Source organism: Schistocerca piceifrons, chromosome 3, assembly GCF_021461385.2.
Source record: "Schistocerca piceifrons isolate TAMUIC-IGC-003096 chromosome 3, iqSchPice1.1, whole genome shotgun sequence".
Classification (NCBI taxonomy): Eukaryota; Metazoa; Arthropoda; class Insecta; order Orthoptera; family Acrididae; genus Schistocerca; species Schistocerca piceifrons.
In genome coordinates, this window is record NC_060140.1 from 37,669,944 (window position 1) to 37,683,329 (window position 13,386).

The 13,386-nt window shown below is 46.5% G+C and overlaps 1 protein-coding gene across 2 annotated transcripts in view; it reads left to right on the top strand.

The window, feature by feature from the left end:
- LOC124788228 (activated Cdc42 kinase Ack) overlaps window positions 1-13,386 on the top strand; it is a 499,253-nt gene that overhangs the window by 399,753 nt on the left and 86,114 nt on the right. For both annotated transcript variants that reach the window (XM_047255411.1, XM_047255410.1), the window contains exon 14: window positions 12,845-12,984. In XM_047255411.1, the coding sequence (XP_047111367.1) occupies window positions 12,845-12,984 (140 nt within the window). The remainder of the gene's footprint in view (window positions 1-12,844; window positions 12,985-13,386) is intronic.

Genomic DNA, 13,386 nt, shown 5'->3' on the forward strand with positions numbered 1-13,386 from the left:
CCAATACTCCATGTTCCCCGCCTCCCATCTGTGTCAACTGCGGAGAGCACCATTCGCCTTGCTCGCCTGACTGCAGGATTCTCCAGAAAGAAAGGAAAATCATGAAGTGCAAGACCCTGGACAGACTGGCCTACACTGAGGCAAAGAGAAAATTTGAACGCGTACATCCTGTGCATATGACATCGTCTTATGCCACCGCTACAACAGTTCTGGCACCATCAGTTCTGCCAACCCAGGTCACCTCTCAGAGCCGGAAGACTACACCTGCCCCCTTGATGGGGGGGGGGGGGGGGGCATTTCCTCCCCTGTTGCTCCTGCACCACCTACTTCGGAAGCAACGCCCCCCCGCCTCCCAGCCACCATCCGTCCCCACTTCTAAATCTGAGAAGTGTAGGTCTTCTTCGGCTTTTCTCCCTGGGAAGGGGTCCCTTGGATCACTCCCTTCCCAGGTTTCTTCTACTGCAAAAGACAACATGCGCCAATGGCTGAAGAGCCCAAAAGCAGCTGGTCGTAGGGCTTCACACTCATCCTCCGTCCCAGAGACTGAGCGAGTGAAGTCCTCCCAGCCAGGGAAACCCAAGGAGCAGCGAGAGAAATCCAAAAAGAAACCAACTAAGACCAAGGAAATTGCAGTGTCACCGCTACCTACTAGCTCAGTGGCTGAGGATGGGGTGGAGATTTTGGCGTCCGCTGAGGACCTAGATCTCGCCACACCCTCAGACATAATGGATATAGACTTCTCAAGCAATAAATTGATGGCAGCAGGTGATTCTGAGGCCTAAACTGTTCCATGCCTTCCCAGTCTCACGATGTCATCCTCCAGTGCAATTGCGGCAGTTTTTTCCACCGCCTGGCTGAGCTACGCAACTGTTAAGCTTTACACCTGCTGGTTCTCAGCAATGCGGACCCCTCCCCTCCGCGGCTATAAGGGATATTACAGGAGCCATAATGACTGTAATCGAGTGTCACGTGGAGTTTGCGTTTATGTCTTAAACTCGGTCTGTAGTGAACATGTGCCCCTTCGAAACCCTCTTGAAGCTGTGGCTGTCAGAATATGGGCGTCGCAGGAAATAACTGTCTGCAATGTATATCTTCCTCCAGATGGTGTAGTACCCCTGAATGCGCCCGCCCAGTTGGCCATGCGCTCTAACGCACGGCTTTCTGGGCGGGAAGGAGCACCTGGTCCCCACCATGAATCCGCCCGGCGAATTTGTGTCGAGGTCCGGTGAACCGGCCAGTCTGTGGATGGTTTTTAGGCGGTTTTCCATCTGCCTTGGCGAATGCGGGCTGGCTCCCCTTATTCCACCTCAGTTACACTATGTCGGCGATTGCTGTGGAAACAAGTTCTCCACGTACGCGTACACCACCATTACTCTACCATGCAAACATAGGGGTTACACTCGTCTGGTGTGAGACATTCCCTGTGGGGGGGGGTCCACTGGGGGCCGAACCGCACAATAACCCTGGGTTTGGTGTGGAGCAGCGGAGGGGTGAAATGGGCTGTGGTAGTCATCGTGGGGTTGTGGACTACTGCAGCTGTGGCGGGGACGGAGCCTCTCCGTCGTTTCTAGGTCCCCGGTTAACATGCGATGTACCCCTGAATGTATTAGCTGCACTGATTGATCAACTCCTTCTACGTTTCCCACTTCTGTGAGAGTCTAATGCCTGTAACCCCTTGTAGGGTGGTACCGTGCTTACTGCTGAGGCAGAGATGTAGACACTTTACTGTGACAATTCGACCTCTGCCTCTTAAATACTGGGGCCGCCACACATTTCAGTATGGCTCATGGTAGTTACTCGGCCATTGATATATCAATTTGCAGCCCATTACTTCTCCCATCTATCCACTGGAGAGCACATGACGACGTGTGTGGTAGTGACCACTTCCCCATCTTCCTGTCACTGCCCCAGTGTCAGGCACACGGACTCCTGCCAAGATGGGCTTCGAACAAGGCGGACTGTGGAACTTTCACCTCTACTGGCCCTGCTGAATCTCCCCCACATGGTAACATTAATGTGATGGTTGAGCAGGGGACTAGCACAATTGTTTCTGTGGCAGAAAACACGATCCCTCGCTTGTTAGGGTGCCCGAGGCTAAGACAGTCCCTTGGTGGTCACCGGAAGTTGCTGAAGCAATTATGGAGCGTCGGCGAGCTCTACAGCGGCACCCTTCCCTGGAGCACCTCATAGCCTTTAAATGGATCCATGCCTGTCTATGCTACCTTATCAAACAAGGGAAGAAGGAATGTTGGGAGAGATAGGTCTCTACCATTGGGTGCCACACGTCACCTTCCCAAGTCTGGGCAAAGATCAAACTTCTTTTCGGGTGCCAGGCGCCAACAGCTGTCCCCGGTGTTACCACAAATGGCGAGTTATGTACCGACGCAAATGCGATTGCCGAACACTTTATTGAGCACTTTGCTCGAGCCTCTGCGTCGGAGGATTATCCCCCAGCCTTTCGCAAACTCAAAAGGCGGCTGGAAGGGAACGTCCTCACATTCACTACACGCTGCAGTGAATCCTATAACGCCCCATTTACAGAGTGGGAGCCCCTCAGTGCCCTTGCACATTGCCCTGACACAGGTCCTGGGCCTGATTACATCCACAGCCAGATGATTAAACATCTCTCATCTGACTACATGTGACATCTTCTCATCATCATCATCAACCGGATCTGGTGCGATGGTGTCTCTCCATTGCAATCGCGGGAGAGCACCATCATTCTGGTGCTCAAATCTGGTAAAAACCTGGTTGATGTGGATAGCTATCGGCCTATCAGCCTCACCAATGTTCTTCGTAAGCTGCTGGAATGTATGGTATGTCAGCAGTTGGGTTGGGTCCTGGAGTCACGTGGCTTGCTGGCTCCATGTGAGGGCGGCTTCTGCCAGGGTCGCTCTACCACTGATAGTCTTGTGTCAATCAAGTCTGCCAACCGAACAGCCTTTTCCAGACGGCAACACCTGATTGCCATCTGTTTTCACTTACGTAACACATACAACATGACTTGGCGATGTCATATCCTTGCCACATTGTATGAGTGGGGTCTTGGTGACCACTCCCAATATTTATCCAAAACTTCCTATCGCTACATACTTTCCATGTTCAAGTTGGTGACTCTCATAGTTCCATCCATATCCAGGAGAATGGAGTCCCCCACAGGACTCTGTATTGAGAGTCTCTGTATTTTGAGTGGCCATTAATGGCCTAGCATCAGCTGTCAGGCCCTCTGTCTCACCTACTCTGTATGGGGAGGACTTCTGTATTTCATACTGCTGCTACAGTACTGTTGTTGCTGACCACCGCCTCCAGGGAGCCATCCACAAGGTGCAGTCACGGGCTCTAGCCCACGGCTTCTACTTTTCAGCCACAAAGTCATGTATCGTGCACCCATGACCATTCATTCAGATCGTCGTAGCATTCATCCGGAACTCGCACTTTACTTTAATGATGATCCACTCACTGTTGTGGAGACATAACGATTCCTAGGACTGGTTTTCGACTCTCGATTGACTTGCCTCCTTCATCTGTGTCAGCTTAAGCAGAAGTGCTGGCAACACCTCAATGCTCTCCATTGCCTGAGCAGCACCAATTGGGGTGCAGATCGCTCTATGCTGCTGCAACTCTACAGAGCCCTTGTCCAATCCCGACTTGACTATGGGAGTGTGGTTTATGGTTCAGCTGCACCTTCGGCATTGTATTTACTCGACCCTATGCACAACTGTGGTGTTCGATTAGGGACAGGAGCTATTAGGATGAGTCCGGTGACCAGTGTACTCATGGAGGCTGGTGTCCCTCCACTCCAGATCAGATGGGAGCAACTGCTCGCCAGTTATGCAGCTCACATACATAGTTCCCCTGAGCATCTGAATTACCGTCTCCTTTTCCCAGATGCGGCAGTCCATCTCCCGCATCAGCAGCCCACATCAATTCTAACGATTGTGGTTCTCATGCCGTCCCTTCTCTCCGAACTGGAGTCCTTCCCTTTACCATCCCTACTTGCGGTATGTTCACATACGCTTCCATGGTGTATGCGTCGGCCGCAGCTTTGTCTGGACCTTTTGCATGGCCCTAAGGGCTCCGCTAACCCCGCCGCTCTCCGCTGTCACTTCCTCTTGATTCTTGATGTGTTCTGCTGCACTGAAGTGGTTTACACCGACAGCTCAGTGGCTGATGGTCACGTAGGCTTCGCATATGTTCATGGAGGACATTTGGAGCAGCACTCGTTGCCAGTTGGTTGCAGTGTTTTCACTGCAGAGCTGGCGGCCATATCTCGTGCTCTTAAGTACATCCGCTCATGCCCTGACGAGTCATTTCTCCTTTGCACTGACTCATTGTGCAGCCTACAAGCTATCAACCAGTGCTATCCTCGCCACCCTCTGGTAGCATCCATTCAGGAGTCCATCTATGCCCTGGAACAGTCCCGCCATTCCGTGGTGTTTGTGTGGACCCCAGGACATGTCAAAATCCCCGGCAACGAACTTACCGACAGGCTGGCCAAACAGGCGACGGAAACCACTTCTGGAGATAGGCATCTCCAAAGCTGACCTGTGTTCTGTCTTACACCGCAGGGTTTTCCAGCTTTGGGAGACGGAATGGCATAACAGCACGCACAACAAACTACGTGTCATTAAGGAGACTAGGAATGTGTGGAAGTCTTCCATGCAGGCCTCTCTCAGGGAATCAGTTGTCCTCTGCCGGCTCTGCATTGGCCATACATGGCTAACGCATGGTTACCTACTCTGTCGTCGCAAGCATTTGGCAACGTGCAAATAATCAATGTCCTTTGCTATATACAATGTACATACAAGTAATTCACACAGGCTCCTCAAAGTGGTGGCTCATCGCCATCAAGAAACTGCGACAATGGAGGGGGAGGCAGGAGTGAGGGCGCATTGCTGGACACTGGAAGCTGTAGCTGCAGGCGAAGGCAAGCTTCTGGTTGTACCCCGTCACCCGGCCTTCGCTCTGGCAGAAATGTCCCCCGGAAAACAAACAGAAGGGTACGCGTCCACCTCCTGATGCCATGAATCAGATGAAGAAGGTGCCGACTGCTGTGGTGTGGGCAGATCCAGCTCCATTGGTAGGACGAGCAGAGGCACAGGAAGTAAAGGCTCCATCTTTATGGGGTCGTCCCATGGTATCGTGATAACATCCTCTGGCAGCTGCTGGCTGCTGTGGCTGCTCTGTCCTCAGGATTCCTGAATTTGGGAGAAGACACACTGAAAGATCACCATGCACATGGCAGTGGTGAAGCTGATTGTGATGTCAACGCTACATGCTGTCTGGACCTGAAATAAGATATGTGCTAGTGCCAAGTCACGTATGGTCTGGCATCAATCCCAACCATCTGCTGCTGCTAAAAACCCTGTAAAATGCAATATCAGGTGGCGCAAAGTGAAACTTGTGGTTCTCCTTCAGCGCCATATGCTGCGGAGGGTGGAACAGTGTTTGACAGCGGCGGCTGTGAAGCAATTCCACCGGCGATGTTCCATCTCATGGGTGTGAACGATAGGAGGGGAGAAACGGTTGCAATGCTTGATCCCTGGTTTGTGCGGAGTGATGTTTGGCCATCTGCTGCTTGAAGGTTCTGACAAAACATTCCACTTTGGCGTTTGACTGTGGATGGAACGGTGCACTGGTGAGATGCTGTATGCCATTGCATTCACAGAATGTTTCAAATTCATTTGATGTGAACTGAGGGCAGTTGTCTGACACTGTAACTTCAGGTAAACTTTAGAGGCAAAAAATAGAGAATAAAGGCTGAACCATGCTATATGATGCTGTTAAGTTCATTAGCACAGCAAAAGGAAACTTGCTATAAGAGTCTACCACAATCAACCAATGAGTGTTCCAAAAAGGTCCCGCAAAGTCCCTGTGCGCACATTTCAATGGTGATTGCAACTTAGGCCAAGCAAAGAATGTTTGTGGCAGAGTGGACTGATTTTCCACATATGCGTGAGATTGTGACGTCATCTGTTCTATTTGGGCATCCATACTCTGCGAAGTACAGTGTCGACAAACTAACTGTTTCGTAAGAACAACCCCCAGTGTTGATGAAGTAACTGCACCAATTCGTTTTACAAAGCTTTAGAGATCAACACACCTGACTGCCCTCTGTCATTTTGAACAAGAATCACACCTGTCAGTACAGTGAGGCTATGCCTATGGGCAAAGTATTGGGGACTACAGAGTTCTTTATGCTATGCATGGAACAAGGCCAAGATGTACAAATGTATTTTAGCAAAATGTTCAAATCTGAATCAGCTTCTGTGGCCTGTGATATTTTCCTACAGTTGAGCGGAAAAGATTGAAGCAATTCAGAGTCCTGAGCATCGATGTGGCAACAAGATACAGCAGAAGTGTCAGAGTAAGTGTCAGAGCCAATCGGAAGACAGGAAAGTGTGTCTGCAACACCATTTGAGCTGTCGGACTGTACACTATCTTGTACTGGTATTGAGACAACAACAAAGCCCATCTTTGCAATTTTTGGGCAGTTTGTACAGGAACAGATGATGTCAGATGAAACAAGGACTCCAGTACTAAGTAGAATTTTCCGCCATACAAATAGTGGTGGAATTTGGTGACACCATACACAATAGCCCGAGCCTCTTTCTCAATTTGTGAATAGTTACACTGAACTTTGGACAACACTTCAGATGTGAAAGCAATAGGCCTGTCATTATCACCAATTCTGTGCGAAAGCACTGTGTCGATTCCCTTAGAGGAAGCGTCAACTTGCAATACAGCTGGTTGATAAGGATCAAAGTGAACTAAGCATCGATCACTGAGCAATGCATCTTTAAGTTTTTGAAAAGCTGCTTGGAACTCAGCTGTCTAAACAAAGGTGACATTCTTTCAATGCAAGTGATGCAATGGAGCTGCGATTTGTGCAGCATAAAGTATGAACTGAATATAATAGTTCATTTTCCCCTAAGACAGACTGCAATTCTGTGACATTGTGAGGAACTGGCAAATCTCATATGGGTAACAAATGTAACTGAAGAGGATGTACACCTTGACTGTTTGACATGACCAAGACCCTGCAACTCATTTTTTAAAAAAATCACACTTGTTCAGTCTACACTTTAGTCCTGCATCAGACAAAACATGAAACAAAGCACGCAAATTTGCAATATGTTATTCAGGTGTACGACCTGCAACGATAATATTGTCCAAATAGTTTGAACAGTTTGGCACTTGTGCAGTCAGCTGTTCCAAATACCTTTGGAAAATAGCAGGTGCAGAAGCACTGCCTAAAGGCAAACACAAATATGAGGGTTGGAACTTTAAAATAGGCAACTAGTTATTTACCACTTGTACACAATAGATACGTGTTTCAATATTTTACTGACCTTCAAAGTAGTCACCAGCATTGTGTATGACCCATTTCCAGCGATGTAGAAGTCATAGGATACACCATTTCCAGTTGTGTTGACAGTTCGAGCAGCGTGGTCTGTTGTCCAACGAATTTGTAGCAGTTCCAAAGTGAATGCCATCAAGTGTTTCCTTCAGTTTAGAAATCGAGTTGAACTCACAAGGGCTTAAGTCCAGGGGAGTGCAATAGGTGGTATAGCACTTAGCAACCCCATCAGTCAAACAAATCAGTAACAGTCATCATTTCTGTCTCTAAGCTGGTCGTAGGTTGTGTTCCAAAAATGAACAGCATAGAGACAGAAGTGATGCCACTTTCTGCAGGACCTGACCATCATTTTGCAGGACAATGCTCAAGCACGTACAGTCTACTGTTACTGATTTGTTTGACTGATGGGGCTGTTGGGTGCTAGACCACCTACTGCACTCACCTCACTTAAGCCCTCGTAAGTTCAACTTGATTTCTAAGCTGAAGGAAACACTTCACGGCATTTGCTTCAGAACTGCTACAAATTCGTCGGACAATAAACCGCGTCGCTCGAACTGTCAACACAACTGACACTGCTAAGAGTATCCTACGACTTCCATATCGCTGGCAACGGGTTATACACAATGCTGGTGACTACTTTGAAGCTCAGTAAAACTTTGAAATGCGTATCTATTTTGTACGAGCTGTAAATAAATAGTTACCACTATTAAAGTTCCAACCCTCATATTTAAACAAGCCCAAATGAGTATTCATTACACACCCTTTTTGAGATTCTTCATCGAGCGGTATTTTGAAGATATAGCTCACGCAAATAAATTATTGATAAGGAGCATTCAGTGCCTAATCTGTCCACGAGGTCATCTGGGCATGGCAATGGATAAGAATCAGTCACAGTTTGTGAACGGATTGTAGACTTAAAGTCAACAGAGAGGCAAATATGGCCTGGAGTTACGGGGAGCAAAACCTATGGACTTGGCCATTAACTACCGTTACAGGCTTTGTATATACTGCATTAACGACATGGGACTTGTTACTAGATTCTTGTGAGGCAGGCCTAATTCTTATGTTTGTTCCATTGCAAACATACAGATTGGACGTGTCCTCTCCTTCCACAAGTGTGACACCGAGCTTGTGAGGAGAGGCAATCATGGTATTTGTGCTGTGAATAACACCGGGGGCAAGACTTAATTCTAGAATGAAATTTTCACTCTGCACCAGTGTGTGCGCTGATATGAAACTTCGTGGCAGATTAAAACTGTGTGCCGGACTGAGACTCAAACTCGGGACCTCTGCCTTTCGCAGGCAAGTGCTCTACCATCTGAGCTACCCAAGAACGACTCACGCCCCATCCTCACAGCTTTTCTTCTGCGAGTACCTCGTCACCTACCTTCCAAACTTTACAGAAGCTTTCCTGCAACCTTGCAGAACTAGCACTCCTGAAAGAAAGGATACTGCGGAGACATGGCTTAGCCACAGACTGGGGGATGTTTCCAGAATGAGATTTTCACTCTGCAGCGGAGTGTGTGCTGATATGAAACTTCCTGGTAGATTAAAATTGTGTGCTGGACTGGGATTCGAACTCGCGACCTTTGCCTTTTGTGGGCAGGGGCTCTACTATCTGAGCTACCCAAGCATGGCTCACGCCCCCTTCAAAATGTTCAAATGTGTGTGAAATCTTATGGGACTTAACTGCTAAGGTCATCAGTCCCTAAGCTTACACACTAATTAACCTAAATTATCCTAAAGACAAACACACGCACCCATGCCCGAGGGAGGACTGGAACCTCCGCTGGGACCAGCAGCAGAGTCCATGACTGCAGCGCCTTAGACCACTCGGCTAATCCCGCGAGGCTCACGACCCGTTCTCACAGCTTTTCTTTTGCCACTACCTCGTTTTCTACCTTCCAAACTTTACAGAAGCTCTCCTGCGAACCTTGCAGGAAAGAAAGGATACTGCGGAGATATGGCTTAGCCACAGCCTTGGGGGATGTTTCCAGAATGAGATTTTCACTCTGCAGAAGTGTGTGCACCGGTATGAAACTTCCTGGCAGATTTAAACTGTGTGCCAGATTGAGACTCGAACTCAGGACCTTTGCCTTTCATGTGCAAGTGCACTACCATCTGAGGTACCCAAGCACGACTCATGACCAATCCTCACAGCTTTTCTTCTCCCAGTACCTCGTCTACTACCTTCCAAACTTTACAGAAGCTCTCCTGCGAAACTTGCAGAACTAGCACTTGTGTAAGAAAGGAAAGGATACTGAGGAGATATGGCTTAGCCACAGCTTAGGGGATGTTTCGAGAATGAGGTTTTCAATCTGCAGCGGAGTGTGCGCTGTTATGAAACTGTGAGAATGGGACGTGAGTCGTGCTTGGGTAACTCGGATGGTAGAGCACTTGCCCGCGAAAGGCAAAGGTCCCGAGTTCGAGTCTTGGTCCGGCACATAGTTTTAATCTGCCAGGAGGTTTCAAAGCTTAATTCTGTTTGCCTGTGTAGCCATGTGTTTAGTGACTGCTTTTGTGCAAAAAGATGGTATAGCAGCTGTAGTAAGTGGCGCTTGTTGCATTGTGCACACAGAGTTGGCCAGTAGCTCCTGCACCATGTTGAATAATGTAGATATCTGCTGCATCTGGAACTGAAACATCAGTGTAAGTTGCATTGCGTCTCATGCTTGCAGCTGTGGCGCTTGAGCAGGGGGCAAGATAGGCGGGGTGGGCATTTTGGAAGAGACAAATGCAAGAAAGAAAAGAAAAAAGAAAGTACAAAAGCACAGAAAATTTCTGCACACCCACCTGAAAACACTGATTAGCAAAAATGATAATAGAGTATTGAAACAAGGAAATGGCCCTGCAAAGTAAAGATAAGAGAGAATTATGGTGCCAACAAAACATAAACAAAAATTCCATGGCTGCCAGGCACTGGTTTCGTCGTATAACTCGTTGCCAATGTGGTGTCCTGCCCACTTATCTTTTTATAGGATCCTAAAGGATGCTGCTCTCTGAGATAGCTATACAGCAGTTCAAGCAAATCACATTAATGGTTTTTATTACAATAAAGGAGATCGGTAATATTTAACTTTGGGTGACAAGCAAATGGTGACACGCATATGATCAATGTGCCTCGCTATACACAATGCCCATACAAGTGATTCACGCTAGTTCATATGGATCACTGATAACGGCCATTCTAGTGCTTCTCTTCTAGTGCATGGCTTCTAGTCCACGTCTGCTAGTGCTTTTGCTAGTGCACGTCTCCTATTATCTGACTGAGGCTGGCAGGAGTGGCGCTTATATTCTCTTCGGATAGAGGCTGCTCCTGTTGTGGTGCGATCCTAGTAAGCGTACTACTGGCTGACGTTGTCTCACAGCCTTCTCTGTGGTTACATTCCTAATCTTCGTGCTGGCGCTTGTTGTTATGCCACAACTGATAAGATGTTGACTGTGCTGTTTAAAGTAATTTAGCCACCTTCCTACTTTCTTATTCAGCTAAAATTGGTTTGTCAAGTTAGACAACTTTCCATTTTTAAACTTTCCAGTACTTGTAGTACTAATAATTGTTTTGTTTTGCTAAGAATAAAAAATACTTTAAGATAATTTTTGTTTACCACAATTTTTTGGGTCAGTCCACAGTTTCAATAAGGCTTCAGTCCTTTTTCTGCATGCTCTCTTTTTGTTCATAGTTCCTGTTTTATTTGGGTATGGCCTTGAGATATTTCTTTTTGAATTAGTTCTGGAATATGTACCTCATAACCGGACAAAATGATTAATGACTTATGTGACGGTACTCGCATCATAAGGAGCAGTGATATGCGTGTGGAACTGTTATTGTATATATGCGAGTGCAGGCTTTCTTCGCGAATTTCATATATGAAGTCTTCACAGGTTGTCAACCGAGTAGCATCGTCATCTCGTAGCAACGTTTCGATAGAAGGCCTGAAGGTGATGGAGACGCATTCCATCGAAACGTTGCTACGAGACGACGATGCTACTCAGCTGTCAACCCGTGAAGATTTCATATATGTTAATGTATAATTTAACACTCTAATGATAAGCTTTTGATTGTTCAGCTGTTGTTGTTTCCCGCTGTTCTACACAATATTGAGAAGACTGTATGGACTCTAACCAGACTGAGAAGTATTTCTAGTGTCATACAGCTGTTTATAGTAGAGTGCCTGCTAAGCCCTCTGATTTTCATTTGCCGGTCTTTGTGTATTTGAGCCCAAACTGTGATGATGTAAGACACGCATTCTCTTAGCATTTTCCAGCTTTTGTAAAGAAGATGGCCAACAACACCTTAAAAAATTGAGTACCAGATTCCAAGCTAAAGTCTCCAGTCCATAGACTTCGAATTGTGTAAGATGAGGTGAGGTGAACAAAGCCTCACCAAAGAATTACATCATCTACAAATAATATTCCAAAGGAATGGGTATTGAGATTGACAAATTCAGTTAATGCTATAGTGTGAATCAGCAGTACCTGAAAAGAGTGTGTATGGTGGGCGGGAGGAGGGGGGTGGAAGGCGTGGCTTGTAGGGAGACAATAATCATTATTGTCTTGTGCTGGCTCAGTGTCAGGAAGGTTAGTAGAATCGTATAGAAACACGGCAAAGATATAAAAGTCTTTCTAATGTTAAAGATACTTCAGGTCTTCAAAATGTAGATATGAACTGCATTCCATATGAATGTGGCCTATCTTGCAGGTGGCTAATGGTTAGAACAGTTGAGGGGAGCTGCAAAGAACATCATTGACATACCTGACCAAAGTACTATGGAGGAGACTGTTGAAGCAAAGATGTCGGAATGAGACAGATGTTTCAGTTTAAGCAAGGCTCATGATCTAATAGTCATCTTAATAAGATCTCACCAATCATCTCATCTGTCACCATTTGAAATCACCAAGAGAATGTGTGTTTCACAAATATCAGTGTGGGTTCTGAACAACAAATGACCACTCTGGGGTGTAGTGGGCACCAGTAGTCAAACTTGGCAGTAAATGAAACTTCCTGCCAGATTCAAACTGTGTGCCGGACCGAGACTCATTCCTGAGTTTGAGTCTCAGTCCGGCACACAGTTTTAATCTGCCAGGAAGTTTCATATCGGTGCACACTCCTCTGCAGAGTGAAAATCTCATTCTTGACAGTAAATGATGATATGACATCTACAATACTCACAGTACAGGCATAATGATACGGATCTCAGCATCGAGATGACAGGGTAGGCAGTCAAAATATCATCCATAAGAATGGAATTGACAACTTAGCCAACCGGATCACCTGAAAGCATGCCGTTAATCACTCATGCGGTCACATTGACTGTGCACTCATTTGCCTGTCTTAATTTGAAGTGTTTCTTCCATCTTTTCATTGTGTATGTTGCTTCAATCAGTCTACAGCTGTGCTGTATAATGAACTAGTTTCACCCCCTCTATTTATACCATACTGTTCATCACTGTCGATATTCACAGCTAACTTTTACTTGGTTGTAGGCAACAAAAACTGATGGAAGAAGCTACAGTGTTTCTCCCTCAACTGCAGAAAATGAAGAAGAGTCTCTCGCAGCTTTGACAGCATCCGGTTGGAATGTAGATGTCGCATCACGTAATCTTAAACTCAATTCCCTACTTAGGTGAGTAACATCATAATTACTGGATCTGAGGATGAATTTTAGTACTTTTGCTGCTATGTTAAGGAGAGGTAAAGCTGTCATCATTGTGAAAGCTGATTTTTAACACCACAGTACCTTACTAGTCATGTCCTGTGGGAAGTGGCATGCTCCTGCATTGTTCTGATCTCTAACTTAACCTGCTAGTTTTAGGGAGGCCTACAGTTTGACATGGCATTTGGACCACAACACTATTTAGCAGTTTTCACATACAAAAGTCATTGCCTCAAGGTAAAGGAGTGATAAATTACACACACAGGAAAAAAAAAGTATCCTGGGGCTGCCCCAGGGATCGGTGTTGGTGCCACTCATGTTCCTTATTTATATAAGTGATATGCCCTCTAGTATTACGGGTAACTCTAACAT